At 44.6% G+C, this 26,418-nt stretch overlaps 14 protein-coding genes across 14 annotated transcripts; 6 read left to right on the top strand and 8 right to left on the bottom strand.

Moving 5' to 3' along the window:
* Positions 1-1,044: 1,044 nt before the first annotated feature.
* N7479_005108 (uncharacterized protein) lies at positions 1,045-2,030 on the bottom strand (the record flags this gene model as incomplete). The annotated part of the gene is given in 5 exon segments (XM_057252805.1): positions 1,045-1,242; positions 1,254-1,397; positions 1,510-1,670; positions 1,689-1,835; positions 1,985-2,030. Coding segments are annotated over 5 exon segments (696 nt in total), but the record flags the coding sequence as incomplete, so codon positions are not given.
* A 4,114-nt stretch (positions 2,031-6,144) lies between these two features.
* On the bottom strand, positions 6,145-6,549 carry N7479_005107 (YjgH family protein; the record flags this gene model as incomplete). Its single annotated transcript, XM_057252804.1, has 1 exon — positions 6,145-6,549. One exon carries the CDS (start codon positions 6,547-6,549, stop codon positions 6,145-6,147), a length of 405 nt encoding a protein of 134 aa, XP_057112129.1.
* A 393-nt stretch (positions 6,550-6,942) lies between these two features.
* N7479_005106 (M81 family metallopeptidase) lies at positions 6,943-8,469 on the bottom strand (the record flags this gene model as incomplete). Its single annotated transcript, XM_057252803.1, has 1 exon — positions 6,943-8,469. The coding sequence occupies one exon, from the start codon at positions 8,467-8,469 to the stop codon at positions 6,943-6,945; it is 1,527 nt and encodes a 508-aa protein (XP_057112128.1).
* A 393-nt stretch (positions 8,470-8,862) lies between these two features.
* N7479_005105 (copper homeostasis protein CutC) lies at positions 8,863-9,781 on the top strand (the record flags this gene model as incomplete). The annotated part of the gene is made up of 2 exons (XM_057252802.1): positions 8,863-8,963; positions 9,091-9,781. The coding sequence occupies 2 exons, from the start codon at positions 8,863-8,865 to the stop codon at positions 9,779-9,781; spliced, it is 792 nt and encodes a 263-aa protein (XP_057112127.1).
* A 1,313-nt stretch (positions 9,782-11,094) lies between these two features.
* N7479_005104 (uncharacterized protein) lies at positions 11,095-11,673 on the top strand (the record flags this gene model as incomplete). The annotated part of the gene is made up of 3 exons (XM_057252801.1): positions 11,095-11,189; positions 11,270-11,314; positions 11,545-11,673. Exons 1-3 carry the CDS (start codon positions 11,151-11,153, stop codon positions 11,671-11,673), a joined length of 213 nt encoding a protein of 70 aa, XP_057112126.1. The 5' UTR covers positions 11,095-11,150.
* Positions 11,674-11,836: 163 nt separating this feature from the next.
* On the top strand, positions 11,837-12,659 carry N7479_005103 (uncharacterized protein; the record flags this gene model as incomplete). Its single annotated transcript, XM_057252800.1, has 5 exons — positions 11,837-11,967; positions 12,019-12,132; positions 12,182-12,356; positions 12,414-12,502; positions 12,605-12,659. The coding sequence occupies 5 exons, from the start codon at positions 11,837-11,839 to the stop codon at positions 12,657-12,659; spliced, it is 564 nt and encodes a 187-aa protein (XP_057112125.1).
* A 1,146-nt stretch (positions 12,660-13,805) lies between these two features.
* N7479_005102 (uncharacterized protein) lies at positions 13,806-14,031 on the bottom strand (the record flags this gene model as incomplete). The annotated part of the gene is made up of 2 exons (XM_057252799.1): positions 13,806-13,991; positions 14,023-14,031. 2 exons carry the CDS (start codon positions 14,029-14,031, stop codon positions 13,806-13,808), a joined length of 195 nt encoding a protein of 64 aa, XP_057112124.1.
* Positions 14,032-15,405: 1,374 nt separating this feature from the next.
* N7479_005101 (class I SAM-dependent methyltransferase) lies at positions 15,406-16,844 on the top strand (the record flags this gene model as incomplete). The annotated part of the gene is made up of 8 exons (XM_057252798.1): positions 15,406-15,476; positions 15,537-15,593; positions 15,651-15,680; positions 15,730-15,771; positions 15,822-15,947; positions 16,000-16,212; positions 16,266-16,694; positions 16,754-16,844. 8 exons carry the CDS (start codon positions 15,406-15,408, stop codon positions 16,842-16,844), a joined length of 1,059 nt encoding a protein of 352 aa, XP_057112123.1.
* Positions 16,845-17,265: 421 nt separating this feature from the next.
* N7479_005100 (NUDIX hydrolase) lies at positions 17,266-17,874 on the bottom strand (the record flags this gene model as incomplete). Its single annotated transcript, XM_057252797.1, has 1 exon — positions 17,266-17,874. The coding sequence occupies one exon, from the start codon at positions 17,872-17,874 to the stop codon at positions 17,266-17,268; it is 609 nt and encodes a 202-aa protein (XP_057112122.1).
* Positions 17,875-18,356: 482 nt separating this feature from the next.
* On the bottom strand, positions 18,357-19,220 carry N7479_005099 (formyltetrahydrofolate deformylase; the record flags this gene model as incomplete). The annotated part of the gene is made up of 1 exon (XM_057252796.1): positions 18,357-19,220. The coding sequence occupies one exon, from the start codon at positions 19,218-19,220 to the stop codon at positions 18,357-18,359; it is 864 nt and encodes a 287-aa protein (XP_057112121.1).
* A 1,123-nt stretch (positions 19,221-20,343) lies between these two features.
* Positions 20,344-21,957, top strand: cbhB (putative 1,4-beta-D-glucan-cellobiohydrolyase; the record flags this gene model as incomplete). Its single annotated transcript, XM_057252795.1, has 1 exon — positions 20,344-21,957. The coding sequence occupies one exon, from the start codon at positions 20,344-20,346 to the stop codon at positions 21,955-21,957; it is 1,614 nt and encodes a 537-aa protein (XP_057112120.1).
* A 792-nt stretch (positions 21,958-22,749) lies between these two features.
* Positions 22,750-23,025, bottom strand: N7479_005097 (uncharacterized protein; the record flags this gene model as incomplete). Its single annotated transcript, XM_057252794.1, has 2 exons — positions 22,750-22,833; positions 22,927-23,025. The coding sequence occupies 2 exons, from the start codon at positions 23,023-23,025 to the stop codon at positions 22,750-22,752; spliced, it is 183 nt and encodes a 60-aa protein (XP_057112119.1).
* Positions 23,026-23,492: 467 nt separating this feature from the next.
* Positions 23,493-24,920, top strand: egl2 (putative endoglucanase; the record flags this gene model as incomplete). The annotated part of the gene is made up of 5 exons (XM_057252793.1): positions 23,493-23,589; positions 23,645-23,856; positions 23,910-23,974; positions 24,028-24,125; positions 24,172-24,920. 5 exons carry the CDS (start codon positions 23,493-23,495, stop codon positions 24,918-24,920), a joined length of 1,221 nt encoding a protein of 406 aa, XP_057112118.1.
* A 222-nt stretch (positions 24,921-25,142) lies between these two features.
* N7479_005095 (carboxymuconolactone decarboxylase family protein) lies at positions 25,143-25,757 on the bottom strand (the record flags this gene model as incomplete). Its single annotated transcript, XM_057252792.1, has 1 exon — positions 25,143-25,757. One exon carries the CDS (start codon positions 25,755-25,757, stop codon positions 25,143-25,145), a length of 615 nt encoding a protein of 204 aa, XP_057112117.1.
* Positions 25,758-26,418: the final 661 nt, after the last annotated feature.

The raw sequence follows: 26,418 nt of genomic DNA, 5'->3' as shown, positions 1-26,418 counted from the left end.
TAGTTTATTTAGTACAAACGCGCTGCTCTTAACTAGAATAAGTCTATCGATAGTAAGAGCTAATTCCCGCGGTAATATCCTCGTAGCCAGACAGTACAAGCTATATACTATCGATTGATCTAAATACTATAATTTCTCGTTAGGGAAATTAAATGCGATTATTTAAACCAAAACACCATTAAATTAATCTGAATAGCTAATTTCTCTCTTTGGGTATATCTCTCTTCTATATCCTGAAGCCTATATATTCTATATACTTACTGGCTCTGTGTACGTGGTTATAGCCCCCCCCCCCCGAATAAGCTGAGTTTTGCGGCGGTTTCGTCGAGTGGCTGGTCAACCCTAAATCTCTATCCTTATACGTTGTAGATACGGTTCGTTTACAATATCTCCCCTATACCACTTACCCTAAGGATAAATTCTTAGAGAAATCGTCGGAGCGTAAAGACTGATTAGGGGGATATCTCGGACAGTAATAGTATAGACGGGCGTTAAGTAACCTCTGGATAGAAAGTTATAAAATAAGTATATCGACGACTATGACCTTAAATACGGAGGACTCCGCGACCAATATCTCTTAGGTTTCACCTAGGGTGGTAGTAAAAACACTATCTAGTGGGATTTAGGACTGGCTAGTGTATCTCCTAATAATATCATTGGTTAAGGCCGGGTTATATTCTATTGCTATAGGCGTCTTCTTACCTTAGAGCTGGATCTAATTGAAGCTAGATTACGCGATAGCGTATTGAGGCGCTAAACCTAAAAAGGTAAAACTAATTATATATAGTTATTTATAGGTCCGTAGTTTACAGAGTACACAAAGCCGCCCTCAATACTTATATTGAAACAGATAGCTACAGAGGATATTGTATACAGCGAAAGGTCGATAGGCGCGAACCAAGAAATATCCCGACAGTATAGCCTCTCTTATTGGCGTTTCTTCGGTCTTCTAGACCGAGAGCTGGCCTTATAGTGTAATTTAGTTAAATAGTGAACTTGAAGGGATGATATATTTCGACCTAGGAAGTGAGTCGTAATCTCAGACTATAATATTGCCTCTTTTTCCTTCAGCCGCACGAGCAGCGTATTCTTATCCGATGTGTACGTGTGTTTCAATAGGGGGATAACCGCTGTGTAGGCTAGAGGTAGTATTGGGCTAGGGTCGGGTACGAAAGTAAAGAAATACACCGGTTTCAGACCAGTATTAGACTCGACCGTGAGGATAGCACTCCTATATAAACCCTAGATAGTACCAGAGCGATAAGATAAAATAGGAACGGAAGATTTCGAAGGGTTAGAAAGTGGCCTAATTGAAGGTCTCCTTTTCTTCCTCTTTTGACACAGCTGTACTGTATTATAGGGGGTGTTCTTATCTTAGTGGTCGCCGGTACCTCGACCTAAGCGGAGTCGCTTCTTGTATACTACCGCAGCGGCCCTTATACTTATCCTAGAGGCTTCTTGTTTCTAGGACGTTGACGGTATAACTATAGCTATCGACGGGTAGCGCACCGGGGGTTTAGAACTCGGTGTCTTTCGAGCTCGAGAATATATTAATATAGAGCGAGCCGTCGGCGGAGAGAACGGGCTAGATATAGCTGACGTGTCTTTAGTAGTGTTAGGATCTTCAGCCCGCTCAGAAGCCTTGTTTACCCTTGAGTATAGATCTTTACCTAGGTTAGATATCTAACTCGGCTCCGAATCACTTTCGTAGACCCCACTGTCTAAAATATCTGAGGGCTCTATAGTAGATAACTTCCGCTTAGCTAATTCTCGCTGAAAATCACCTACTACAGACAGGTTGCTAGAGATATAGTTCGCTTGTTCGGGTATAGGTTCTGGTGCAGACACAGGTGCGGTTATATAGGGTGTATACGATAGTTAAGAAGTCTCTATTTCTTAGGTATTAGGAACAGTGTCTACAATAATAAAAAAGTTAGACAATAAGAGGATAATAGCCGAATTTCAATATATTATATCAACTTACCCGGTAAATTATTTCCCCGTATATCAGGAATATAGTCTAGGTCTAGCCCTAAAGGATATAGAATTGTTTTCGCGGAGTCTGTTAATAGCACTGGCTCTGAGAAAGCCAGCGCGGAACTTCTATAACCCAACAGAATATCACGGGAAGCTAGTATATTTATTATCACTGGTGTCACTGGGGGTTCGATATCTTTCGTTATTTTAGGCCGAGTGGGACTATAGGTACAGTTGATCTCGAAGTTAAATAAGTTCTACTTATTAGTTATACCGGTCAGTGGCGGTGACTGTCCTAGGGGTACCTTATACGGTCCTAGACAGAAGCCGAACCCAGTGGGAAAAGACTGCTGGAGGTATCGTAGTATATAAGCTGGGGTGTGGTTAGGGGGCACGCTTTTTGCACTGGTAGAAAGCGGCGGGCGACTTAGGCTATAGTAGAACTCGATTTGATTAAGATCTACCCTTATTTCCTAGAAGGTAGTAAGACACAGCGGAGATATAGCGGAGGTAGAAACCAATAGATAATAAAGTAAGCTTAAATAAGAGTGCAGCGGTCACTAGTGGGCTAGTGTGTCTACGTCCGTTCTGAATTATATCTAAAGAATAGGAAAAGGAGGTCAGTTATCCTTTTTAATACCTAGGCGCCGTTAGGGTATTACTAGCTGAGGAATTATACAGTATATCGCCTTACGGACCCTATATAACCGAGAACTGCGACAGCACTGCCTCGTTGATACTATTCGCTGCTTACGTCGGGCGATCACTTAAGAGTACTCCGGACTAATCTAGCTAACCGGCCTCGTTAAAGGGTGCCTTAGGTTTGTAGTAGCCACTGTGTAACGTTACAGCCTCCAGGACACCTTAGCTAACAATCGATAGATTGGGAAGATATTGATAAGAAAAAATCCCTCAATCCGAGCGGCAGCCTACAATTCGCCGATCACGTAAGCCGATTATATAAGCTATCAATTTCATAGATATTTGCGATATCTCAGCTTAGCGTCAGACCTCCTTAAGGCATTTTTGCGGTTGGATAGAGAGCGGAAGCGGGTCACAGCGAGCGACTTACCGGCTATTCAATCAGGGGTCGTCTGAAAGAGCAGAGGTGGCCGTTCTGCGGTGTGCTGCGTAGTATTCGCAAACCGAAGCCTAAGACAAAGAGCGGCGAGTAGTCCTCCTATATTCCACTTCAGATATCCAGTTATCAAGCAGACCGAGGGTGATATCTATAACGGTTGAAACAGCGACCCTCCGTAGCGTACAGTATAAAACGAAGAATGTATTGAGCTATATAGAACTGGGAAATCAAGGGCGATCCGGGTGACTCGTAGGGCTAGACTGACGACTCTTTCAAATTTCCGCGAGTGGGGAAGCAGGCTGTGTTCGGGGCGCAGAATTTTCAGCTAGTAGGGGCCACGTCAGCGGATCAGGGAATGATACTGGCGAAAAATAATAGAGGGGGAAAGGGGGGAATAGGCGTGGGAAAGAAGAGAGTTGTCGTTGAGCGACGCACCGCGGATTATATAGATAGCGGATGTCGCGTGACGGGCGGTACGAGACGGCAGATCCCGATCAGGGCTAGCGTGAGGCGCCAAACCTGTTGCGGACGGGCTAACCCCCAAGTAGACGGACGCGATACCGGATCCGGTGGCGGCCCTACGGGCGCTAAACCCCAAGAGGGGGGGCGCCGAAAACGGCGCCGGTTCAGCAAATCGCAATTCTACTTAAAAATATAAAGAAAAAATACACAAATAATATAGGTTATAAGGTTAAGGAATTCTACTTAGTTACTAAAAAGGCTATAAGGCCCGTAGGCAGTACCTACCCGCCCGTCTATAGGCGATATCGCAGTCCAGATATTGATTTCTATACCAATAATATAATATTAAGAGTAGTTTTAAAATAAAACGATAAAATAAAGACCTATAGTATCTAATACTATAAAAAAAAAAAAAGGATTTATTATATTTTGGTATAATTTTTAATATATATAGAGCTTAGTTAAAACTAGAGAGTATAGTATATATATAAATATATATATCTCTACTAAGTGACTACAATACTAAGTTAACAACTTCTTCTTGATCTCCTACACCTAATTTTATATATTTGAGCTTACTTTTGCTTGAATATAATATTTAAATATATAGCTAAGATATTTATCTTCTATTTTTAATAGTATACTATATAAAAAAGTTAGATTGCTATAAACTTAAAGTGAGAATGTTGATACACCTATAAAAAACAGTATTTTATCTGCTGAGTTAGCATTTTTGTGCAACTAAAATAGGAAATACTTGGCAAAAATATGTATACCATAGGACTATATAGGAGTCCCATCACTCCTATAGGACTCCTATAGGACCACTATAGTAATGGGACCAAAATTTTGGCTAGTCCCATGGGAGTGATAGGACCAGGATATGGGACCAAAATTTTTCTAGTCCCATGGGAGTTGGCAAGGTCTAGTAGTAATCCTACTTTTATCCTCCTAGATCTAGGATAATAAAAACGAAGACCCGGAGACACTTCTTTACGGAAAAGAACACACTAGATATAGATTAATAGTGGGATATCTTAATTGGTTAGCAGTAGAGATAAGACCGGATATTAAGTTTGTAGTTATAAAACTTCAATATCGGGCTACTAATCCTACCGAAAGAGATCTCTAGGCTGCTCGATAGGTCTACTGTTATCTAAAAAGAATAAAGGATTTTACGATTACTCTAGGATATATTAAGGACTAACGCTTTTACACCTATATAGATACTTCCTACGGAGACTAGCTAGATAAGAAGTTAACTAAAGGGATAATTTAGTTTTTTACTGGCGCTCCGATTATCTAGAATTTAAGAAAATAGACTATTAATACGCCTTTATTAACTACCTCTGAGTGGTGTACACTTAATAGACCTATAAGAGACGTACAATAGCTAAAGAAAATTGCGGAGTCTCTATAACTAGAAGATACTGAAAAGCTAATTGTTATCCTAACTAACAATATTAACACGCAGATTCTTATAACAAAGAAGGGTGCTAAGTACTCTACTCGTTGGATAGATCTTAAGTGGTTTTTCGTTAAGGATACAGTGCACCTCGGAAAGATTAATATTCTACGAGTTGATACAAAGAGGAATATAGCTGATAGACTGACAAAGCCACTAGAGAGAGAGTAATTTGAAATATTTATCAATATACTCTATCTCTGTATTTAAAGTATACAATGAAAAAAAAAAAAAAACAACAACAACGAAAGGAGACAACTGGATTTTTATAGAGAATTGTCTTAATGAGATTAGAGTCTGAAGGGGGATATTGGGTCACGTGAGTGTCATATACTGGATTATATGACCGTTCCAACCCAGACTCGAATATCAAAATAGTTAGCATTCTCGATCCTAGTTAGTCTCAAGTAGACCTGGCAGTGACCCTCCATTTGGACCCGCCAAGGCGCTAAGGAGGGTCTAAAGTCAGGATCCTAGACCCGCCAAGAAAATTATGTATACATAAACTATCCTAAATAGGAAATATTATGCTTATAAACCATGTTTTATGTATATTTATGTAGAACTCCAGGTCTTGGCGGGTCGCTGGACCCTCGGAGGGTCCAAGGTCATGGACCACCCGGAGGGTCACTGCCAGGTCTAGTCTCAAGCAATCAATAAATCAATTATTATCAATATCTACTGTGTAGCAGGATCACCGCACCAATAGATACATCTGATTCTATTGTATTCGCTGATACATATGCGGGCACTCTTGGCAAGGTGGATACTGCCAAGAACTAGTTATGTACATAAAATAGCCTAATAGGGTAATTTTTGCATTAATTTTGCATAACGGTGGGCGATGGGCGTCAAATTTCAAAAGGCCCACGGGCCGTGGACACTTTCTAGTGCCCATGGACGGGCGATGTCGCAGTCTATATATATAGTAGCCTAAGTCCCCCAGTCTAATAAAAAACTATACGATCCTTTCTGAATCACACTAGTCTACTTATAGCCACACTTTTTCCCGCTATAGTTAAGACAAAGTCCTAATTCCAGTCTACTAGACTACAACCACCCCTATAGGATAGAGTTAGTGTGTAACTCGCCAGTCCAGGGGGACGTTATAACAAGATATCAACAAATAGCATCTACTTCAATCTCAACAAGCATCTCTTTATGTATGTACAAAGCCGCCATTAACCACGATCATTGTTGCAGCAGCTCCTATCATACCCTGTTCTCCACGATTGTGCTTGCCTAATATCTCACTAAATCCTAGCCCCACAGCTTCACAGTCCTCGTGGCGACTGACGAACATCTTCACACGAACTATATCCTCCGGGCCCTTGCCACCAAGTCCTCTGATAGCTTGAATACACCCTTCTAGAGCAACACATGTGTGTTGTTTGGCATCTTCTGGGTGAAGTATTCGCGGCGCATTGGCGGGAGAGCAGGGATCAACAGCCGTAGTTCCAGAAACGAATATTTGATTGCCATGGCGAACGGCCCGATAGTAACCAATCTTTTCTTCATATGGGGATGATGTGGCAAAGCAGCGCTTTGCTCCTTCGGAAGCCATAATAGAGCTAGAAGGTGTTGTTAGCAAGGTAAAAAAAACCGACAACCTATGTGGCTTTGCTTGATAAGAGAAATCGACGAACCTTTAGACAATGGGTCAAAGATTTAGTCCGTTCTTTGCGTGATTAAAGTCTAATAAATACCAAGTGAAACGTGAATGAGTCATAGTTATGGGGCGTTTCTGGACCAGCGACTCAATGCACAGATGTCAGTGCTAAGCGAATGGTTGGATTTGGTTAGTCTATATACTAACAAAATCAATCTTCGAATGCACTGCAGTAAAAAAAATGCAGGTTTTACAATAGGAGGCCAGAACTCTGTAAATGCTCTAGCAATTCAAACTACTAGAGGTGGAACCTCAACAACCAGGTATCACAATAGTCCACGGTTCATTTTAACACATTGTTAAGTCTTCATTTGAGAATGGAATTAGCTGCGGGGTAAGATCCGGGGCCATGTGGAATGCTCTGTCAAAGGGCCAGAGTGGACGGCGGATACGGTGGTGTCCAAGACGCTGGAGGTCCTGGTCAACACCGCCAGGAGTCAAAGCAAGCATCCAGTCTGCCGCCATATCAAATAGCTCTGGCTCAAGATATCCTATCTTGACTATAACGATGTCTGTCGCTCGGGGACAAAGTTCAAGTCCGATAAAGTCACTCTCATGATGATATGGCTTGCGGAATTTGGTCAGGATAGTAAAGACACTTCCAACTTGTAGAACTGCTTCAACTTCCGCATCGAGATCTCCATGCCTAATGGAATGAACGCGTCCTGTCATAGTGATGGGTCCAGCGTGCAGATTGTCCACCATTGCCCCGGCGGTGACCGTCACTGTAGTTCCCACACCAGCCTTGACTATAATGTCAATTGCCTCTGGTCCGGGAATACTAGCATAAATAACAGATGAACTAGTACTTTTGTAAAACTCCGGTCGCGTTAACAATTGATTCAAGCCGAAGGTCACGTCACCTGATCCACCAGCAGTAGGGTTATCCCCCGAATCAGAAATGAAGAAGGGCTTATTTGAAGATGCCAGCGCGTTGTCAATGCATTCGGAGAAAGAGCCGGTTGGGGCAACGAAATGGAATTCCTTGTGAACATGCCAGAACAAAGATGCAAGTCGCTTCGCCCCTCTAGTGATAGCAGCCTTATTCCATCCAGTGACCATTACCACAGCATGGTTTCGTGGCTCATCTGCCCACGCATAGCCAACCCAGATGGCTGCGTCGAGTACATTTTCCATCGCTTCAATCTCGGGGACGAGTGAATACAGGCTTTTCGCGGGTTCGTTGCGAGTCGAGGTCTGCTCTCCCGGCAGCAAGATAGGAATTGGGACCCATGCTTTTAGGGGTCTATTCCCTCTTTCTGTGTCGGTTCGACAAGTCAGAACATCTACAAGATTGCGACAGGCCCGTTCTTTTGTTACCAAGGCATCCTCATGAGGTGCCATGCGATAACAAGTGATCAGGTCCGTCTGGTGGGCCAGCTCTCTGGACACATTTCCGTGTAGATCCATGGATGCCGAGACCAGAACATCTGGGCCAATGACAGTTCGAATCCGCCGAAGAAGCTCTGCTTCGACATCTTCCATGCCCTCAACACACATTGCGCCGTGAATATCGTACCATAATCCGTCAATAGGGTTTGAAGCGACTGTTCTAGCCAACCGCTCTAAAATTTCCTTGGAAAGTTCTTCGAAATCCTCTCGTACCACGACTCCCCCTGGAAGAGCATGGCCTATGAGTGCCCCCTTCCAGTCTGCAGCATCTGCAAGATAAGTGCCATGGTGCAGAAAAGCGTACTTCTCGACCACCTCTGGGCCACGACGGGGGTGAAACGCCCCACCGCGTGTCCGAGCGGGGGAAAAGGTCGAGGTCTCACAAGCAAGTCCTGCAATAGCGATAACTGGTCGTTGAGACATTATTCGCAGAGAAAAAAGTATTCTGAGAACCGCAAAAAGGATAAGAATGGGAGAGTGAAGTGTTGTGGTTGCAAGCTTGTGTTTGCTTTCAATCGGCAATCATGTCGACCCGTTTTCCCCGCTCTGATAACAATATTGAAGACAATCGGATTAGAATAGCGTTACATTGCTGCGCTTGTCCAATAATCATCCATGTCAAAGAGAAAACGGAAGAAAAAAATATAACCGTATGTGTTGGGCTTTCTGGAATATTGGACAGAAGTCAGTTTCCACCCCTCTATTTTAAGATGATCAACCAGGTGACCCGCATACAATCGCACTACAAAAGCTCCCTCTTCCCACACCTAATTCCGTACTCGTTACAACATAGCCACAAACCAGGTAATATAAGTCATGAGTCAAGCCGTTATTATCCAAGGGCCAATTCTGGAGATTGCGTGTTTCAATCAAGAATCAGCCGTAGTTGCTGCGAAAGCAGGAGCAGATCGTATCGAGTGAGTATTGTACTCAAGTTGGGCCCCTCCACCTTGCCAAAAATTTATCTGCACCAACTCTATGCATTTCGAATTTTATTTTTTTGTTGCTAAATATCCTTCCGATCTATCACTAATTTTATCCAAGATTATGCAAGGACTACCATCTCGGTGGCCTATCGGCGGATACAGAGATCCTCGAAAAATTGAAATCACTGCTCACAATACCGATATATACGATGATTCGGCCACATGCGGAAGGCTTTTATTATGGAGAATTCGAATTCGAGGCAATGAAACGAACGCTCAATTCCCTCAAGTCCTATGGGGCTGACGGTTTCGTTTTCGGGATTTTAAATCGACCCCCACAAAAGCCTTGCGATCCAAATGTGTCGTGGGTCGATGTATCCCGTAATAAGCAGCTTGTCCAATTAGCCGACGGGCGGCCATGCACATTTCATCGCGCTTTTGATCTCATTCCCGAATCCCACTGGGAGAACGCATTGGCCGATATCATGGAGTGTGGCTTTGCATCGATCTTAACCAACGGTGGTCCTTCCGGAACAAAAGCAACAGAATGTGTTGATAAGCTGCACATTTTAGTACGTTATATAACGCAACTACAAGGTGAAAGTGGACTTCAAACCAACAGAGTTCCAGAAATCATTGTTGGAGGAGGTGTGAGGGCATCAAATATAGGCTTGCTCCGCAACATCACTGGTGCCGAGGCCTTCCATTCCGCTGCTCTTTTGGCCTCGGAAGAGGTGGCCTGCGCAGATGAGGTATTTAAGATGAAAGAGATAATTCGGGCATCGAAGGCAGGTGAAAAAGCGAAATAATAGTTTCTTTGGGTGCCATCATTTCTTTCGATCAACTCCAATTTTAACAGCAAATACCAACGAGAGGGCTAGGACAAAATGTGGTGTAGTATTAGACCGAAAAAATGGATACGACCATAATATAGATGCTGCCGAGAGCTTAATCTGAAACATCAGCTCGATATTATGAACTTGTTTTCTCGGCCTTGCATGCGTAGATTTGTTCAAGACACGGAAATTATCAAGTAATTAATCAACTACTCTCAAAGTATGGCACAAAACACGACTTTCCGGGGAAATAATTATGCATGCATCTCCCCCTAGATATCCGAACACAGAAGACAAGGGCCCTTATAATTGACACACAGATGGCTCAGTATTACCTTTGGATAACTCGATGTGGTACTAATTTGTTCTTTGGTTTCATCCACTGACTAGACGATAGTCTACATCCTTCCAAACCTCCGTGTCCATACAAGATATGTGATTGGTAAGAATAACTTAAAGCCTCGAAAGGCCGACCTCTTCGAGAGGAAAGCGCAGTAGCCAAAGCCACACAGCGTGATACACTCATCAGAGTATGTATTTGGGTACCTATTGTCCACTTTCAATGGAATATACAGGATATATGAAATATACTAGGGGTCAATAACATCCCGAATTGACTGGATGCGGGGCTGGAGTTTATACATGCTGAGATGCCCGTTGGCAAAAATAATGTGCGTTGAGATATACCTAACTCGTGTTGGGGTTTAATAAGTTTGCATACATCGATGTTGTCATCTTCGCTGCAATACATTAGGCCAGCATGTTCTACTTTATTATCATAACACATTGAATGAGCTTCATCTTTATACTGCATCTTCATACTAAAATAAAAACCATTCTCTTATCAACATGGCTCTAGGTCACTTGAAGTTCTGGTAGACGAGGTCTAGGTGCCTCCAGAGTCTAGATTGTCAATAATGCAACTGATGTTGACTAACGATGATATTCTACCAGGTGGGACTATCGCCAAGTGTCTTTTTGAAACCCTCTATATCAATGATTGGAGTCTGAACTTATGATCTTGCATCTTATCAAGAAATTTCAATGACGTTTATTTACCCTTGGTCTTTACACAACTGACAGTTTCCTCATTCTATGTTGTCTTCATTGAAGCTAGAATACCGTCAATTGGGATGCCTTAATTTCGCTGCTTTTTTTGGGTTTTATATTCTCTAAATGTGGTAAGTTTAGAATGATATTGTTTAGGGCTACAAATGACAGTTCCGCTTACTCATTCCTGGCACTGTTAGTATGTACTAGTTATTATATCTGACCCTCGTTGACAGAACACGTGCATAAGTTCATCTTCAATGATAGGCAACGGACTGTCTTGGTGGCAATCATGGCTATGCTTTTAGATTGGTTATACTGTGGTAACGGGGTTTGTTTCTATATTGGGTCACATTGGTATTACCTACCGCATACCTTGGGGTAGCTAATGAAGCTTCATTTGGGACTTAGGATTCGGTCTTGCCAATTATCAACCAAGCAGCGATGGCTGTTTTGGTGTACAGTTTTGCAAATATTTCCTATATATGTTCGCTTCTAACTAACTGGCAAAAAGGAATACTTATTGGGAGTTAATCTATGATTGAAGATGAAAAGCACTAATGAATAAACTAATCAATTATTTAACTTTCACGTAAATTTGTGACTTTGATTGTTGCTGCTATTTGGCTAAGCCATAACAATCTACCAATCTCGAATCCCAATTCATCAGGGATAATATCAAGTAGTTTGTTAGCTTCCTGTTTTTCTGGTTGTTAACCTTGCCGGCTCTTTCGTTCCCTATTAATAAGGTTCGGTATATTTTTGAGGTCAGAACATACTTTTCGCCGGCTTATACTATTGCCTTCTTTGGCTGAGCAATTGCTCGCGCCTACAGACCTGGTCCGATAATTGACCAGTCCAACTAGGCACAAGGCAGGGCTTTGATCTAGGCATTCGTGGAAGCATTATAAACTGTATGCAAACTTTGCTACACTGGTAATCAACAATCCTGATTTCACACGAGACTCTATAGACCCAATGACGCATTCTAGTCTCAATCAATTACAATTCCTGTGGGATTTGCCGTCATATCTTCATCGGGATCATTGTTTCCTCGCTATCGAGTATTATATTTGGATAAGCAGTTTGAACCCCTCTTACCCTGCTTAGTATGTTTTTGTAGGATACCAGTTCTGCTGAGTGATTGATCTTTATTACAGTTGCTGGCTTTACTCTAGCACAGTTAGCAACAAATATTGCGACCAACACTGTGTTGGCTTGTACTTATCTCGCGATTCTTCTCCCTCGGCTTTGCACGATTTGAAGGGGGAGATGTATGTATACGATATTCGATCTTGCTATGTGTTCGGTGGGTAATCCCAGAAGCCGATTGGTGACACAAATACTAACAACATTGAACCTATTGTGGTGGACTTCGGCTGAATTTTCGAGCAAATTCACCTTATTCCTCTCTATGTATTCGATATTTCTTTCCACGACTCCAGGTGTTATGATTGATGACTTCTATCTACTCTGCAAGGGCTTTCCTAATGTCCAAGTGCTGTATATTGCTCAACAAGACGGTTATTATTATAACACATTTGGTTTTTCTTAGTATGGTTATGCCGCTTACATATGCGACTTCTTGACAAACATTGTTGGTTTTGCCAGTGCCGTCGGTCTTGATATGCCAACACGAGTCAAGTATGTCTATAATATCAAATAAGTTTCGGGGTTTATTGTCTCTGGGGTAATGTATGGATCCTCGGCTAGATGACACCTATTCCTAGAATATATAACACGCAGAACGAGTGACCCTACGAATAACATTATATATCTGATGGAGAAGAAGAGGAAGTAGAAGTTACTTAAAGATTAATTTCGAACTATAAATGAAGCTGATGTAGCCGAGAGTAGTGTCTCGATTTGGCTTAGATTGACAATATGATGATACTACTATATAGAACAGTAAGATAAATGAATGATTTTCTATTTCGTTATGATGCTCCAGTTTGATTTGTATATAATCAGTGTTGCAAAAATAGAATGAATATCCAAATAGCCGACCCCAAGTGTGTTTCGGATTTCACCCACCAATACACCTCTGCTTTGAGTTTGACGGGGTTCTCGGGGTCCTTCTTACCTTTCTATCTAATCTTAACGAAAATATTTAGTCTCTTCGAAACCGAGAACATCTCGATCACTATTCTTCTCTAGAGAAAGATAAGCACGCATTTAATCAAAATCATTCTAGATACCAGGGAGATCAATATTTGCTTGACCACTGCTGGCGTAACTGTGGGAGGCTGTTCAGCCTGTATTATTGTTTAGGACCTCTTGATAAGTTAAATCCATCCAAGGCTCCCTTTTTATAGCTGGTCAACAGCTTTCCTTTCTTGATTTTGCTTCATTGTCCATTTTCCTTTGTTATGATCGTTTCTCCTACTAACTTGGATGGGCGTTAGGGCGAATATAAACTTCCAACGTGGATCTTGTTTTTCTCATCCACGCGAGACTAATCTATATGGTCACGCAATGAAGCGAGCAAACTAGAGAAAGCGAGTACGGTGTTCACGATTATAATCCTATATCCGTTGTTCTAAAATCTCCTTTTGAAGCCCTGGAGGAAGTTTGGCTGGAGTTATTGCTCCAAGTACCTTGTTTCCAAAATCCCCAAAAGCAGAGGCAATCCCACCGAATTGGAAGATCTTGCTTTCTATTTCACCGAGTTTGAATACAAATCTCTTCCTGTCGAATCCGATAGCTGTGGAATCTAAATTTGTGGTGATTGGTATTCTATTATTCGCAACTTGGAGGAATGATTCACCCTCTATTGTGGTTTCTAGGAGCCCGAGACTTGGCGGATTTTGCTGGAAGATAAATTTAAACAATCTGACTATAACACATTGAGCAACGCATCCAGAAACTATCTATCTCATTGTCAAAAATCTCGGATTTGGTTTAATGCGATTGTTGGGCTTGACTTGCCTAACAGTACCATCGGTGCTTATTCGCGAGATGATCCGCAACCAAAGCCCTTTCCATCAACAACAATATTCAGATCCTGTTGGGCCCACTCACGGAATATCAGATATATGTGCACCAGGCAGCACATACCAGCGTTTAGCGTATTTTCATACCAATCAGCAACTCCGCTGACGCCAGCTTGAAGACTACCATTAGTTCTGGCACTCTATTGATAGAAGAAAAAAATAGACACGCACTGTATCCATTTTGATAGAGTCTCCCAGTCTTTGCACTTTGCCTGAAGCATTTTCGTCTGTTCTAGGGCTGGCTGCTTTTTCTCTGTTTCTTCCTGTATCTGGCAGCCCTAGGATAATCACCACAATGACATGCTTCAACACATGCGAGATCGCTTTTTGAGTTTTTTATATCCAAGGATATCCTTGCAGCCCTAAGGCGGCTCCATCGGCTTAAATTTATTGCCGCAAGCAGATCACCGGGGTCGACCAGTTACCAAAGTTAACATCCGTAGCACTCAGTCCAATTGCGAGACAGCCTACTGCCCCTGATAAATATATGTGCGAGTCCGAGCCAATAGTCAGCACTCCGGGTTACGTGCGCTCTCGGTAGAATTCATTGTGGATAATAGTATACTTCACAGGGGCGATTTGGTGATTGCCAAAGAGACTAGGAAAAGGAAACTGACATTTATACCTTGGTATTCCGTCATTTGAAGGTTTTCTTCGCTCTTTCGCTTACGCTAATCATCTTCTGCATATGAGGTAGTTTGTTGACCTGAAGATCAACAATATGGTCTCCAGGAAGTTAAAAGCGACCATTTCGAAATATTCCAGGTTTCACATGCATTTTATAGGCCTTTTCTATCCCCTTAAGACTCACAATTAGCCCATGGCTTATAGCACCTCCGGAAGCAAACCTACCGCCCAAGACACCTCAGTGGCAAGTATCGAGTCAACACGAATACGAATAATATCACCTAGGACTACAAATCCTCTGTGATTTGAATCATACATCGCGAATATTTTTTTCAGTTATAGTTATTCCTCGGCAGCCTTTTGGTCTTGGTGTCAGAAGGTAAGAGATTATTTCTCTCGGTCGGCTGAATTGAGTGATTCCAACTATGTCAGTACATATCTATGCCCAAGTGCACATTGTGTGTACTGGTACGGACTACAAAGTAAACCTTGGGACTTCCAAGGTTCTAAGGTTCCTTGGATTTGAATGATAACTAAACCAATAGTAGATCTAGTGGAAAGCTAATAGTTTTTTTCCATGTGGGGCACAGGAGCCAGATATTTGACGAAGATTCCCAATTTGGCAAACCTTGAAGCATTGAGACCCTCGGGAGGAGAGTTGGGGTTTCCCCAGCCAATCAGCGATCGCACTTTATTGGGAAAAGGGAAGTCAAAAACCCTGGAAACCTTGGAACAGCACGGGCGATTATGTAATATTAACGGTGATCCATGGATCTCTCCAGAGCTTATTCCGAGATTATTTCTCTTTCCCTTTCTAAGCTTGTTCTCCCCACCTCATACTATATATACAACATATATTTGTTATTGTTCCTTGATCTTAGATTTTATATACATATACATATATATAACATATATAATATGAAAAATATGGATGCTATCCCTGTGGATCCAGATTTGTACGCTCCTGGCAGTGCTTATATCCCCGATGACTGGGAGTCGTGAGTTTGCATGTGATCTTTGATATCATATACTTCATGTGTTCCTTAACACGTCATTAGGGAGACCACATCAGTCAACTCATCAATATATCGTGGTTTGATGGACAATGGGAGACGGTAAGAGCTTCGCACATTAGATCACTTGGTGGTATCTGACATCTCATATTTCTGTAGATATCAATCGCTTTCAAACAAAGAATATTGGTATGCGGTTGGAATGCCGCACAACAAGGATAGACTCATTTTAATACAGTGTTCCATCCGATGAGCTACAATTTGAGACCTATGAGGCAGGGTAAATATTCCAATATTAGTCTAAAAAAACACCCCTGACTATCGCGACAGACACATCGTGGATCTCATTATGGAATCAGATCAAGCCAATCCACTATTTCGGTCACCCATCGGGATCGACCGAGAATGGCCCCTGCAGGTTCTCGATATTGGAACCGGAAAGGGCACTTGGGCCATGTACGTCTGCAGACTCGAACAAGTGAAAGTGTTGGGGGCTTACATTTCCTAGCGATGTTGCTGATATGTATCCGAATGCCACTGTCCGCGGAGTTGACCTCTTTCCTCCTCCAGTCACCTGGATGCCGCCTAATTGCGTCATTGAGGTTGATGATGTGCTGCAAGAGTGGACATGGCGCGCACAGTTTGATCTAATTCATATGCGCAACATGATCGGATCATTTGATTCATTTGAGTGGGACCGTGTTTATCAGCAGTGCTTTGAGTAGGCTGCCAATTTCTCTTCATCATGTCCAGGTGGATCTGACAGTATAACAGGAAAATGGCCCCTGGTGGGTGGATCGAGCAGATTGAGGTCGGCCCCTTTATCACAAGTGACGATGGTAGTCTCCCAATTGATAGTGCCTTGTCTTCGTGGGGTCCGCTTATACAGATATGTGGTGATCGCGCCGGTCGCTCTTGTGATATCGTCCTTACCATGTCGGAGAGCATTAAGAACGCAGGATTTGTGGACGTGCACGAAAAGATCTACAAATGGCCAATTGGGCCATGGCCCAGAGACCAAAGGTTCAAGGAGGCAGGCCTAGTAAATTGCCAACACTGGATGTCTGGAATGGAAGGGTGGTGTATGTGGCTACTAACAAAATTCGGTGACCCCGAGCCGTGGACTAAGGATCAAGTTCATGTATACTGCGCCAAGTTACGCAATGAAATCAAGAACCCGCACTTCCATGCATATCACAAAACGTATGTCCTAATCTGACATTGTTCAAGTTATTCGCCGGTCAGACTGACCGCCGGTACAGGAGAAGAGTGTGGGCTCGCAAGCCAATGCCCGGGGAAGTCCCGCCTAGGTCATCAACATCCAGCTCCAGCACGCCTAGGGCAAACCCATGAACCCAGCCGAGGGCTCGCTTTGATATGATTTATCGAGAGTTGGTGACTCATATGTCCTTGTTCTTCTCGGGTCCTCTCAAAGATCGGTTTGTTTCCTCGTTTGTGTATATGCGTATCATGTCCGTCACGACCCAAAAATTCTCTTTTCATAATAATATTCATCCTCTAACCCTCAATTTTCTATACGCTAACTTTCACTTATACGAGTGGTGGCTCTGCGCATTTATTTATAGTTTCTAGTAAGAACTGAGATGCAGAGCAAAAACAACTACAACACGTGGGAACGATGTGAAATTCTACTTCACTTACGAAATATATTGATATCCCCGAGAAAAGGAGAGCAATTTGCTGAGTTTTATAGCCAGTTAATGTCAATATAAATACACATTCCAGACATTATTGCGCGAGATCCTCGGACCATTTATTCCTTGCTTTGTCGTTCTTCAACCAGTTCAAAAGCACGGATGATGTTTGGAGCTTGATGGCTAATTAAGTGCAACGGGAACATATACCGACCGTTGGGTGACTGAACGGAAAGCAGAACGTCTTCTTTTATCGCCCAGTCGAATTTCTGGTGCTCCAATGGCTCAAGTTGAACAGGTATTTGGAGGGTTGGCACCGATTGCTGTTTTCCTGCTGACCATAGCAACGCCTCTTGAACCTCGACAACAAACGAATACTTGGCAATACGGATTTTGCCGCCACTATGCCGATGATGCTCCCAACAATCCACCGCAACGAGGTCAATAATGTGAGACACGTGCAACCCAGTTTCTTCTAGCGTTTCACGCACAAGAGAATCAAGTAATGTTTTGTCGGTTTCCAGTTCGCATGCGCCTCCAGGGCCCTCCCAACAGCCAGGCATAGAGTCCGTCAGTGCGCGCTGGAGAAGAAGGATACGCGGAGTGGGATCGGCATGGGAGAAAATGTACGCGCCAACACCAAACCCTCCAAATTCAGGTCGGGCAGCCGCAAATTTTGTGAGAGGGATGGTGAAGTATTCGAGATGAGGAGAAACGGTGTAAGTCATTTTGGTTCGAGATATGGAATGGAAATCTTTGCGCAGTGCAGATGTTGAATTTTATCTTCCCCACCAAATACGAATGCGTCTGAGCGCTTGCTTTTGGGAAGGGGAAAAAAACAAAAATCGTCAAAAAGTCAAAAGATGAAGATAGGAGGATATATATGTATATAAGAGGCGCCAATGCATGTGTATATGTAATCTTGGACCATGCAGTTCTCCGGCTCGCTATGAGATTGAATCTACGAGGCTCAAAAGTCTACTGAGTCATTGTATTTTATGAAGAGAGAGAGAGATATATACATAGATATATTCATTCAACCTCCGAATCTATTTTGACTGCGATTTTCTTTTCTCGGTAGTCCTATGGTCTATAAGATTGACCATAGAGGTATCAAAAAAAACGATCGCTGAAGGGGATGATTTAACAAAGGCCAGGTGTGCAAAATGGCAATATAAATCGCAGGGTTGGTAGAGTGAGACTCAATGACTTAGTTGAAGACAACAGTCTTATGGCCGTTCAAGATCACACGGCGCTCTGTCACGTACTTGACAGCAGTGGCGAGAACGTTGCTCTCCACGTTACTGCCGGCATGGGTCAGCTCCTTGGGGCTCATGCCGTGGTTGACCCGAACGACGTTCTGTTCGATGATCGGTCCTTCGTCCAAGTCACTGGTGACGAAATGGGCAGTAGCACCGATGATCTTCACACCACGGTCGTATGCCTGGTGGTAGGGCTTGGCGCCCTTGAAGGAGGGTAGGAAACTGTGGTGGATATTGATAATGCGACCGGACATGGCAGAGCACAGGGTTGGAGACAACACCTGCATATACCGAGCTAGCACAATCAAATCAACGTTGTGTTGGCTCACCAATTCCAAAATCTGGGCTTCCTGCTGCGCCTTGGTATCTGCAGTGACGGGGAGGTGGTGGAATGGGATATTATAGGTGGCCGCGAGGGTAGCGAAATCCGGGTGGTTGGAAACGATTAAAGGTACCTCAATGCTCAGTTGACCGGTGGATTGACGGAATAGCAGATCGTTGAGGCAGTGGCCGATCTTGGAGACCATGATCAGCACGCGGGGCTTTTTCATGGTGGGGTTGATCTCGAAGTTGAGGGAGAATGACTGTGCAGTGGGCTCGAACGCAGTGCGCAATTTCTCGAGTTCAGGGGTTTCATCTCTTTCACCTGCAATTGCAAATTGTGTGCGCATAAAGAAGCGCTCAGAGGCAGGATCTCCGAACTGCGACGAATCGATAATGTTGAGGTTGTTCTGCACGAGGAATGCAGTGACCGCGTGGACGATACCGGGACGGTCAGGGCCAGAAAGGGTCAAAATGAAGCTGGATGCCATGATCAATGATAGAGCGGTGTTGAATCCGCTGATATTCTTTCGAATGGCTAAGAGGATGAGGAGGAATTGCTCTTTTTTTTTTTGGTGACCTCGGGAATTCCACTTCCAAGCTGTTTTCGGCGATGACTCATCCGCCGGCATTGAGGTCCCGTCCATTGCCCCCTGGTGGATCAGCGTTTATTATTTGATCTTCATCACCTTGATCTCCTTGACCTCTCTTGATCTATACCTATCATTGGGACTTGTATTTGATAACTTAGAAATGTCAGATAGCCTCAGATCCTCACATAATTTGGATTCTATCTTCTTACAACATAGCCGTTTCCTTAGCGTGACAAAAAAAAAGCCACTCGGCACTGAAATTACGCATCGATCTCACCTTCACTTGTCATGAGACCACCACTGCATTGGTAACAGGCCTGTGCTCGGTATTTGATCCTTAATCCTCGTGATTAAACTAAATTGCCTTGAGTACGCTAATGCACCTATTGCACTCCCACAAGCCAGTGCGCAGAGCCCAGCGCAAATTACCGAGAACTGGGGCAAAGCCTACTGCCCCCGCGATCTAATTCTTGCAGAACCCGGGGATTGACTACCTTGTCACGGATCTGAGGCATTTTGCCCCAATCTGGATATGCCAGCATGTTTCATTCCCTCCAAGGCGTTCGAGACGACATGGCGGTGTCCCTTCCTAATTTGGAGGCTGTCCATTTAGCCGCCAATGGGTTCTCATTTGGCCTAATTGCGTTGTCGGTGCCTATTTCGACGAGCAAAATATCATTTCCCCCTATCAAGCATGGAATGTTTACCGAGATTGTTCACAGTCATCTTGGTGGCACCAAGACATAAAGCGCCTCCTCCACGAAATGACTTCAATTACTTCTAGCCCGCCGTGGGGTCTGGGGAACGCCCTCCGTGTCCCCGGAGTGTTGGTCGCACTTCTCCATTAGGAAATATAACATTTTATCGCCATCCGGTGATACGGACCGTAGAGCCGTGACATGAAGCTCAATATGAATGCTCTGATAGCCCCATTATGATATAAAAAGGACTCCATGTCCATGGGAACCTTCTCATCAATTCACCCAGCAATCAAACTCGGTACACATTGACACTGCACATCATGGCCTCCACTCTCTCCTTCAAGATCTACAAAAATGCCCTGTTGTTGGCCGCCTTTCTCGGGGCTGCACACGCACAGCAGGTGGGCACCAACCAAGCTGAGGTTCATCCGTCCTTGACTTGGCAAAAGTGCACTGCTGGAGGCAGCTGCACTTCCCAAAGTGGCAAGGTTGTCGTCGACGCCAACTGGCGCTGGGTACACAACACTGCGGGCTACACCAATTGCTATACTGGCAATCAGTGGGATAAATCTATCTGCCCAGACGATGTTACTTGTGCCACCAACTGCGCCCTTGAAGGTGCCGATTACTCGGGCACTTATGGTGTTACCGCCAGCGGCAGCTCTTTGCGACTGAACTTCGTCACCCAGGCATCTCAGAAGAACATTGGCTCGCGTCTCTACCTGATGGCAGATGATAGCAAGTACGAAATGTTCCAGCTGCTCAATCAGGAGTTTACCTTCGATGTCGACGTCTCGAACCTTCCCTGCGGGTTGAACGGCGCGCTCTATTTCGTGGCCATGGACGAAGATGGTGGCATGGCACGATATCCTGCAAACAAAGCCGGTGCTAAGTACGGTACCGGTTACTGTGATGCTCAATGCCCGCGTGACCTCAAATTCATTAACGGTCAGGCTAATGCAGAAGGTTGGGTGCCATCTGCCAACGATGTCAACGCTGGTACTGGCAATTATGGCTCTTGCTGTGCTGAGATGGATATCTGGGAGGCCAATTCAATCTCCACCGCAGTCACACCCCATCCTTGTGATGACCCAGCCCAGACTAGGTGCAGCGGAGATACCTGTGGCGGCACATACAGCAGTGAACGCTATAGTGGTACTTGTGACCCTGATGGATGTGACTTCAACCCGTATCGCATGGGTAACCAGTCTTTCTTCGGCCCGAGCAAGATCGTTGATACCACATCCCCCTTCACAGTGGTCACTCAATTTATCACCAATGACGGTACATCTACTGGCACTCTCTCGGAAATCAAGCGCTTCTACGTGCAGAATGGCAAGGTTATTCCCCAATCTGTATCTACCGTCAGCGCTGTTACTGGCAACTCTATCACGGACTCCTTCTGCTCTGCTCAGAAGTCCGCATTCAAGGACACGGACGTATTTACTCAGCATGGCGGTATGGCCGGTATGGGGGCTGGTCTTGCGGAAGGCATGGTTCTGGTCATGAGTCTCTGGGATGACCACTCAGCAAACATGCTGTGGCTTGACAGCACTTACCCAACCTCCGCCTCTTCGACTACTCCCGGTGCTGCTCGCGGTAGCTGCGACATTTCCTCTGGCGACCCTGTCGATGTTGAAGCTAACCACGCGAACGCTTATGTTGTCTACTCCAACATCAAGGTCGGTCCTCTCGGCTCGACTTTCAGCTCGACCAACCCAGGCTCCAGCTCCAGCACCACCACGGCGACAACCAGAACTACCTCCACTACCACTAGTAAGACAACCACCACCACCGCTACTACTACGACTGGAGCAACCACCGGCGCTGCTCACTATGCGCAGTGTGGTGGAGTTAACTGGACCGGCCCAACCACCTGTGTCAGCCCGTACACCTGCCAGAAGCAGAGTGATTATTACTCACAGTGCTTGTAGACGATAGGCGAATCTGAGATTTGAGTGGCGGAAAATGGGAGAATGGGAGGGAGATGGAATGATTGGATCAATTTGTCATGTTCTCTCTTTCTGATTGTTTTTGATATTATTTTTGAATTTAAGAGTTTGATTTTGCTGTGAATTGAAATCCGATCTAGAATTTGTTCCAACATGTTCTCTCTTTCGTCTGTACAACCTTGGAATATCCCTGGGGCGCTTAGGTACTTCCGATAATCAATCTCGGCTTCAAACTAAATTCCGTCGCCAAATTGAACTTCTACTGGGGATCAGTAATAAGGATGATTTATCCGGCTCCCTTAAATAACCGATGCCCGTTGGGGTGGCCCCTGTCGGAGTCAGCACTAGTGTCCACCCCATTTAAGCGGACAACTCCTGCACGGCATATCCAATATCCCCAGCTGATGCATGTGGCGTTACCTTGTTCGTCTTGAAGAAGCCATGCAGAAACCGGAGGATGCTCCGACTAGTCAAGCCACGTTGATTTTGCCTGTGAGTTAGGCGCTTCCTCTTGCTTTGGACCACATGGTACTAAAATTATATACGCTGGGTGCTGATTTCTTGTAAAGGCTAGTACTAATCGGGTGACTTCTTGGGGAAATTGCATTTGCGGGGGCTGCAGGCGACTACTATGATTCTCCTGAGGTCTGGGGAAGAACACAGATACGTCTATATACAACTTTGAATCGACATCGCAAATTAGCAATTAGTCAAGCCTTGTGATCCTCGGAGATTTGATGCGAACTCCTCTTAATATTGTTGATCATCTCCTATTTAGTGTCCGGTTTCTATCAATGCACAACCCTTGGTACACAAGTTCCGGTAGATAGCCCGGACGAGCGGCCGAGTAGTGTTATTCTATTCGTTGGATAGAATAAGATCTATGTATACCCTGGTCAATATTATCCCGGCCAGTATTATCCCGGTCAGCATCAACCCGGTCAAAATTACCTCGGTTCCCTGTTGGAGATCCAAGTCCGGTGGATCGAATGGATCACCTAAAACGAGCTTAGGCAGTCTGACAAGCGTCGGGCTCTTGGCAGTAGACATTTTCTGCTGGTAATGTAGAATTATGTCAATTTATCACATATACTGTTGCGCGTCGTTCTTCGGGTTTTACGGCTCCAATGGCGCCCTCCCACGTAACCTCATCTCCGAGATTCCAGCCACCAAAATTGCAAGAGTTTGTGATGCCGTGCCTAATCTGGAATATCTTCCTCTCACATGATGATTCATTCTTCAGACTGATTCTAACTCGGGTGGCGGTCCGTAAAAAGACCGAATCGAGAACTTGAAGATGATTCCCGTAAATCTCTCCGGTCTAAATTGTTTTCTTCCACGTCAGATCAAAGCTTCGTGTTTTCAGTTCTAGGGGTAAAGCCATTCATGATCAGGGAATTTAGTCCTTGCCGTTATTGTCCATTATCCATTGTAAATTGATATAAATCCCATTCCGATTCCAGATACATTTATATTCTATAGCACCCTAAAGAGCTTTCTTCAATAACCTTACCAAAATGCGGTATACCTCTTTTTTTACCCTAGCTGGCATTACAGGCCTGGTTCTGGCAGCACCAGGTCCTTCCCTACCTAAAAGGGCATCTTCCTTCGTTTGTATGAAGTGTAACAATCGTGGTGCAAACTATACATCTGACCAGGTCGTGGATAGGGTTCGGCGCAAATGAAGCTGGCGCAGAGTTTGGGAGTGGGAACATTCCTGGAGTACTGGGCACCGACTATATCTGGCCATCGACCTCAGCCATTCAAACTCTACGGAGTGCAGGGATGAATATATTCCGCGTTCCCTTCGCAATGGAGCGGCTGGTTCCAGGAACTCTAACGTCGAGTGCGGATCCAACCTACCTAGCTTCATTGAAAAGTGTATGTATAACCTGTAGCCATCTGTGAAAGAACTGATTCCAATCTTACAACAGACCGTCAACTATATCACATCTAGTGGTGGATATGCTGTTATTGATCCTCACAATTTTGGACGATAGTGAGTTCTTGGATTACCTTGCGCGGAGTATCTACCTGACCATATCTACATAGTTATGGCAACATCATCACCTCTACTAGTGACTTCGCAGCATTTTGGACGACGCTCGCATCGGAATTCGCGTCGAATGACAAGGTCATATTCGACACAAGTGAGATACATGATTTCTCAATCCAGGCTGTGCGCTGACTTTGTAGACAATGAGTTCAACTCGGAAGACCAAACCCTGGTGTTGGACCTGAACCAAGCTGCTATCAACGCTATTCGAGCTGCAGGAGCCACATCGCAGTACATTTTCGTGGAGGGCAACTCGTGGAGCGGCGCATGGACATGGACAACTGTCAATGATAATATGAAGGCCTTGAAAGATCCACAAGACTTGATTATTTATGAGATGCACCAGTATCTCGACTCTGATGGTTCCGGGACATCAGAGACCTGCGTTAGCTCAACCATCGGCCAAGAACGAGTTGTTTCTGCCACACAGTGGCTCAAGGACAATGGCAAGAAGGCCTTCTTGGGTGAATTTGCTGGGGGCCCCAACTCTGTCTGCAAAAGTGCAGTGACAGGTATGCTTGATTACTTGCAAGCGAACAACGATGTCTGGCTTGGTGCGTCCTGGTGGTCCGCTGGACCATGGTGGGGAGACTACATGTACAGCTTCGAGCCTCCTTCCGGCACAGGCTATACTTACTACATGAGTCTCTTGGAGAATTACTTCCCTGGCTCGAGTGGCCCAGGTGTAACGACCACCGCAGTCACCCCCACTTCCACAGCTACTACTAAGACCACCACCACTACGACGACGACGACGACGACGACTGGAGCGACCACTGGCGCTGCTCACTATGCGCAGTGTGGTGGATTCAACTGGACCGGTCCAACCACCTGTGTCAGCCCGTACACATGCCAGAAACAGAGTGACTACTACTCGCAATGCCTATAGGCGAGCAAGAGAGGATATACCAGTGGTAACTTATATCTTATTGCTAATGAAATCGAATTATTTTCCATCATTTATCTATTATCTAAATATCCTACTATTTACATATTTTCAAATCTGGATGGCTCTAACAATGTGGTAGTTTTGTAGTTGCCCCCAAAGTGTTTGACAACTGTTCTATTCTTCACAGCAAATTCTGTATTATCTCCCTTATGATATCACTTGCTATTGCATCGTAGCGACCAACTCATCCACACTCTTCATCTCGCGAGCGTTATTCTCGCCAACGTCCAGCGCAACTAAAAACCGACTCACACAGTTATAACCGGCGATGGTAGTGGTGAGCTCCACGATCTCGCGGTCATCGTACCCGACCCTCTTCAATTCAGCAAAAACGGTATCTTGAACTTTGATAGTGCGAGTCATCTGGTCGGTATAGCGTAGAACGGCGCGCTGTTGCGGAGTGAGTGTGCTGCTCTCAAGCTCAGCAACATCCCCCTCAGCAGTGCAAGGTAATGTAAGAGCAGCCTGCAATTGATCTGGCTCAATGCCACCTTTCAGAGCTAATGGAGCGTGGGCATTCCATTCGTAGATAGCGTTATTGAGTACGGCGACACGGCAGACTGCCAACTCCATGATACCAGCGTCGACCACAGTGCGCGACCGGATAGCTCCGATGAAGCTGTTCCAGCCATCCGCGACAGGTGGACTATGGAGGAGGGACAGGTCAAGCGGGATTAAAGGACGGGGATTTCTGCGCTCCGCGATGCGGGCATAGATGTCGGCGGTGTCCGGGGGTGCATCCACAGGCGGGGTGGAAGGGGCGTAGGGCAGACGCATGGTTCGTGTATGCTTGATGCCGATTGATTTGCGTGTATATTTGAGGGTGGTAAGCCTACGCTGAAACAGATAGCATCGGAGTCAAAGTATTATATTTCTCAACGGCACGTTAGTAGTCCAACAGGGTGGGGTGCGGAGTGGGGAGGATATCTCGTTGATGCCGAGGGATGGTGGGAAATATCTTACCCGCTCACGTGGAGGAGTGTTTCTCCGGCATCTTCGAGGGATACTCCAATCTTGTATAGAAGAGACAACCTTGGAAGCTAAACCACTGGTATCATATGATAACAATTAATAGACTATGCAAAAAATTCTCTGGTGGTTTTCGAGGTTTTAGCTACAACTAGCTCAAATTCTGTAAACTGCTTTTTCAAAGAACCTCTGGCAGTTTACGAAGTTAATGCCTACAAATATATACTTCTATGGTTGTATGGAAGGTTGGTACCCCGGATTACGGTATGAAGCACTCAAGAGCTTTGAAAATTGGTAAAACCTTCTACAGAAGTGAGTAGGCATTTCAAATTATATTCATATTCACCTGAAATCAAATTTGAATAAAAACAACAAAAAAAGGTCGTGATCCCAATACCGGCATTGGAGTAAAACACATTCCCGCGGGGTGCCGCCCTCGATGCCGATATCCTCCCCGCATGATAACTTT

This window comes from Penicillium vulpinum (assembly GCF_028829585.1).
Source record: "Penicillium vulpinum strain IBT 29486 chromosome Unknown utg000002l_segment0_segment0, whole genome shotgun sequence".
NCBI classification, from domain to species: Eukaryota; Fungi; Ascomycota; class Eurotiomycetes; order Eurotiales; family Aspergillaceae; genus Penicillium; species Penicillium vulpinum.
The sequence above is the reverse complement of the archived record's forward strand: the minus strand, read 5'-3'. Positions and strand labels throughout refer to the sequence as shown.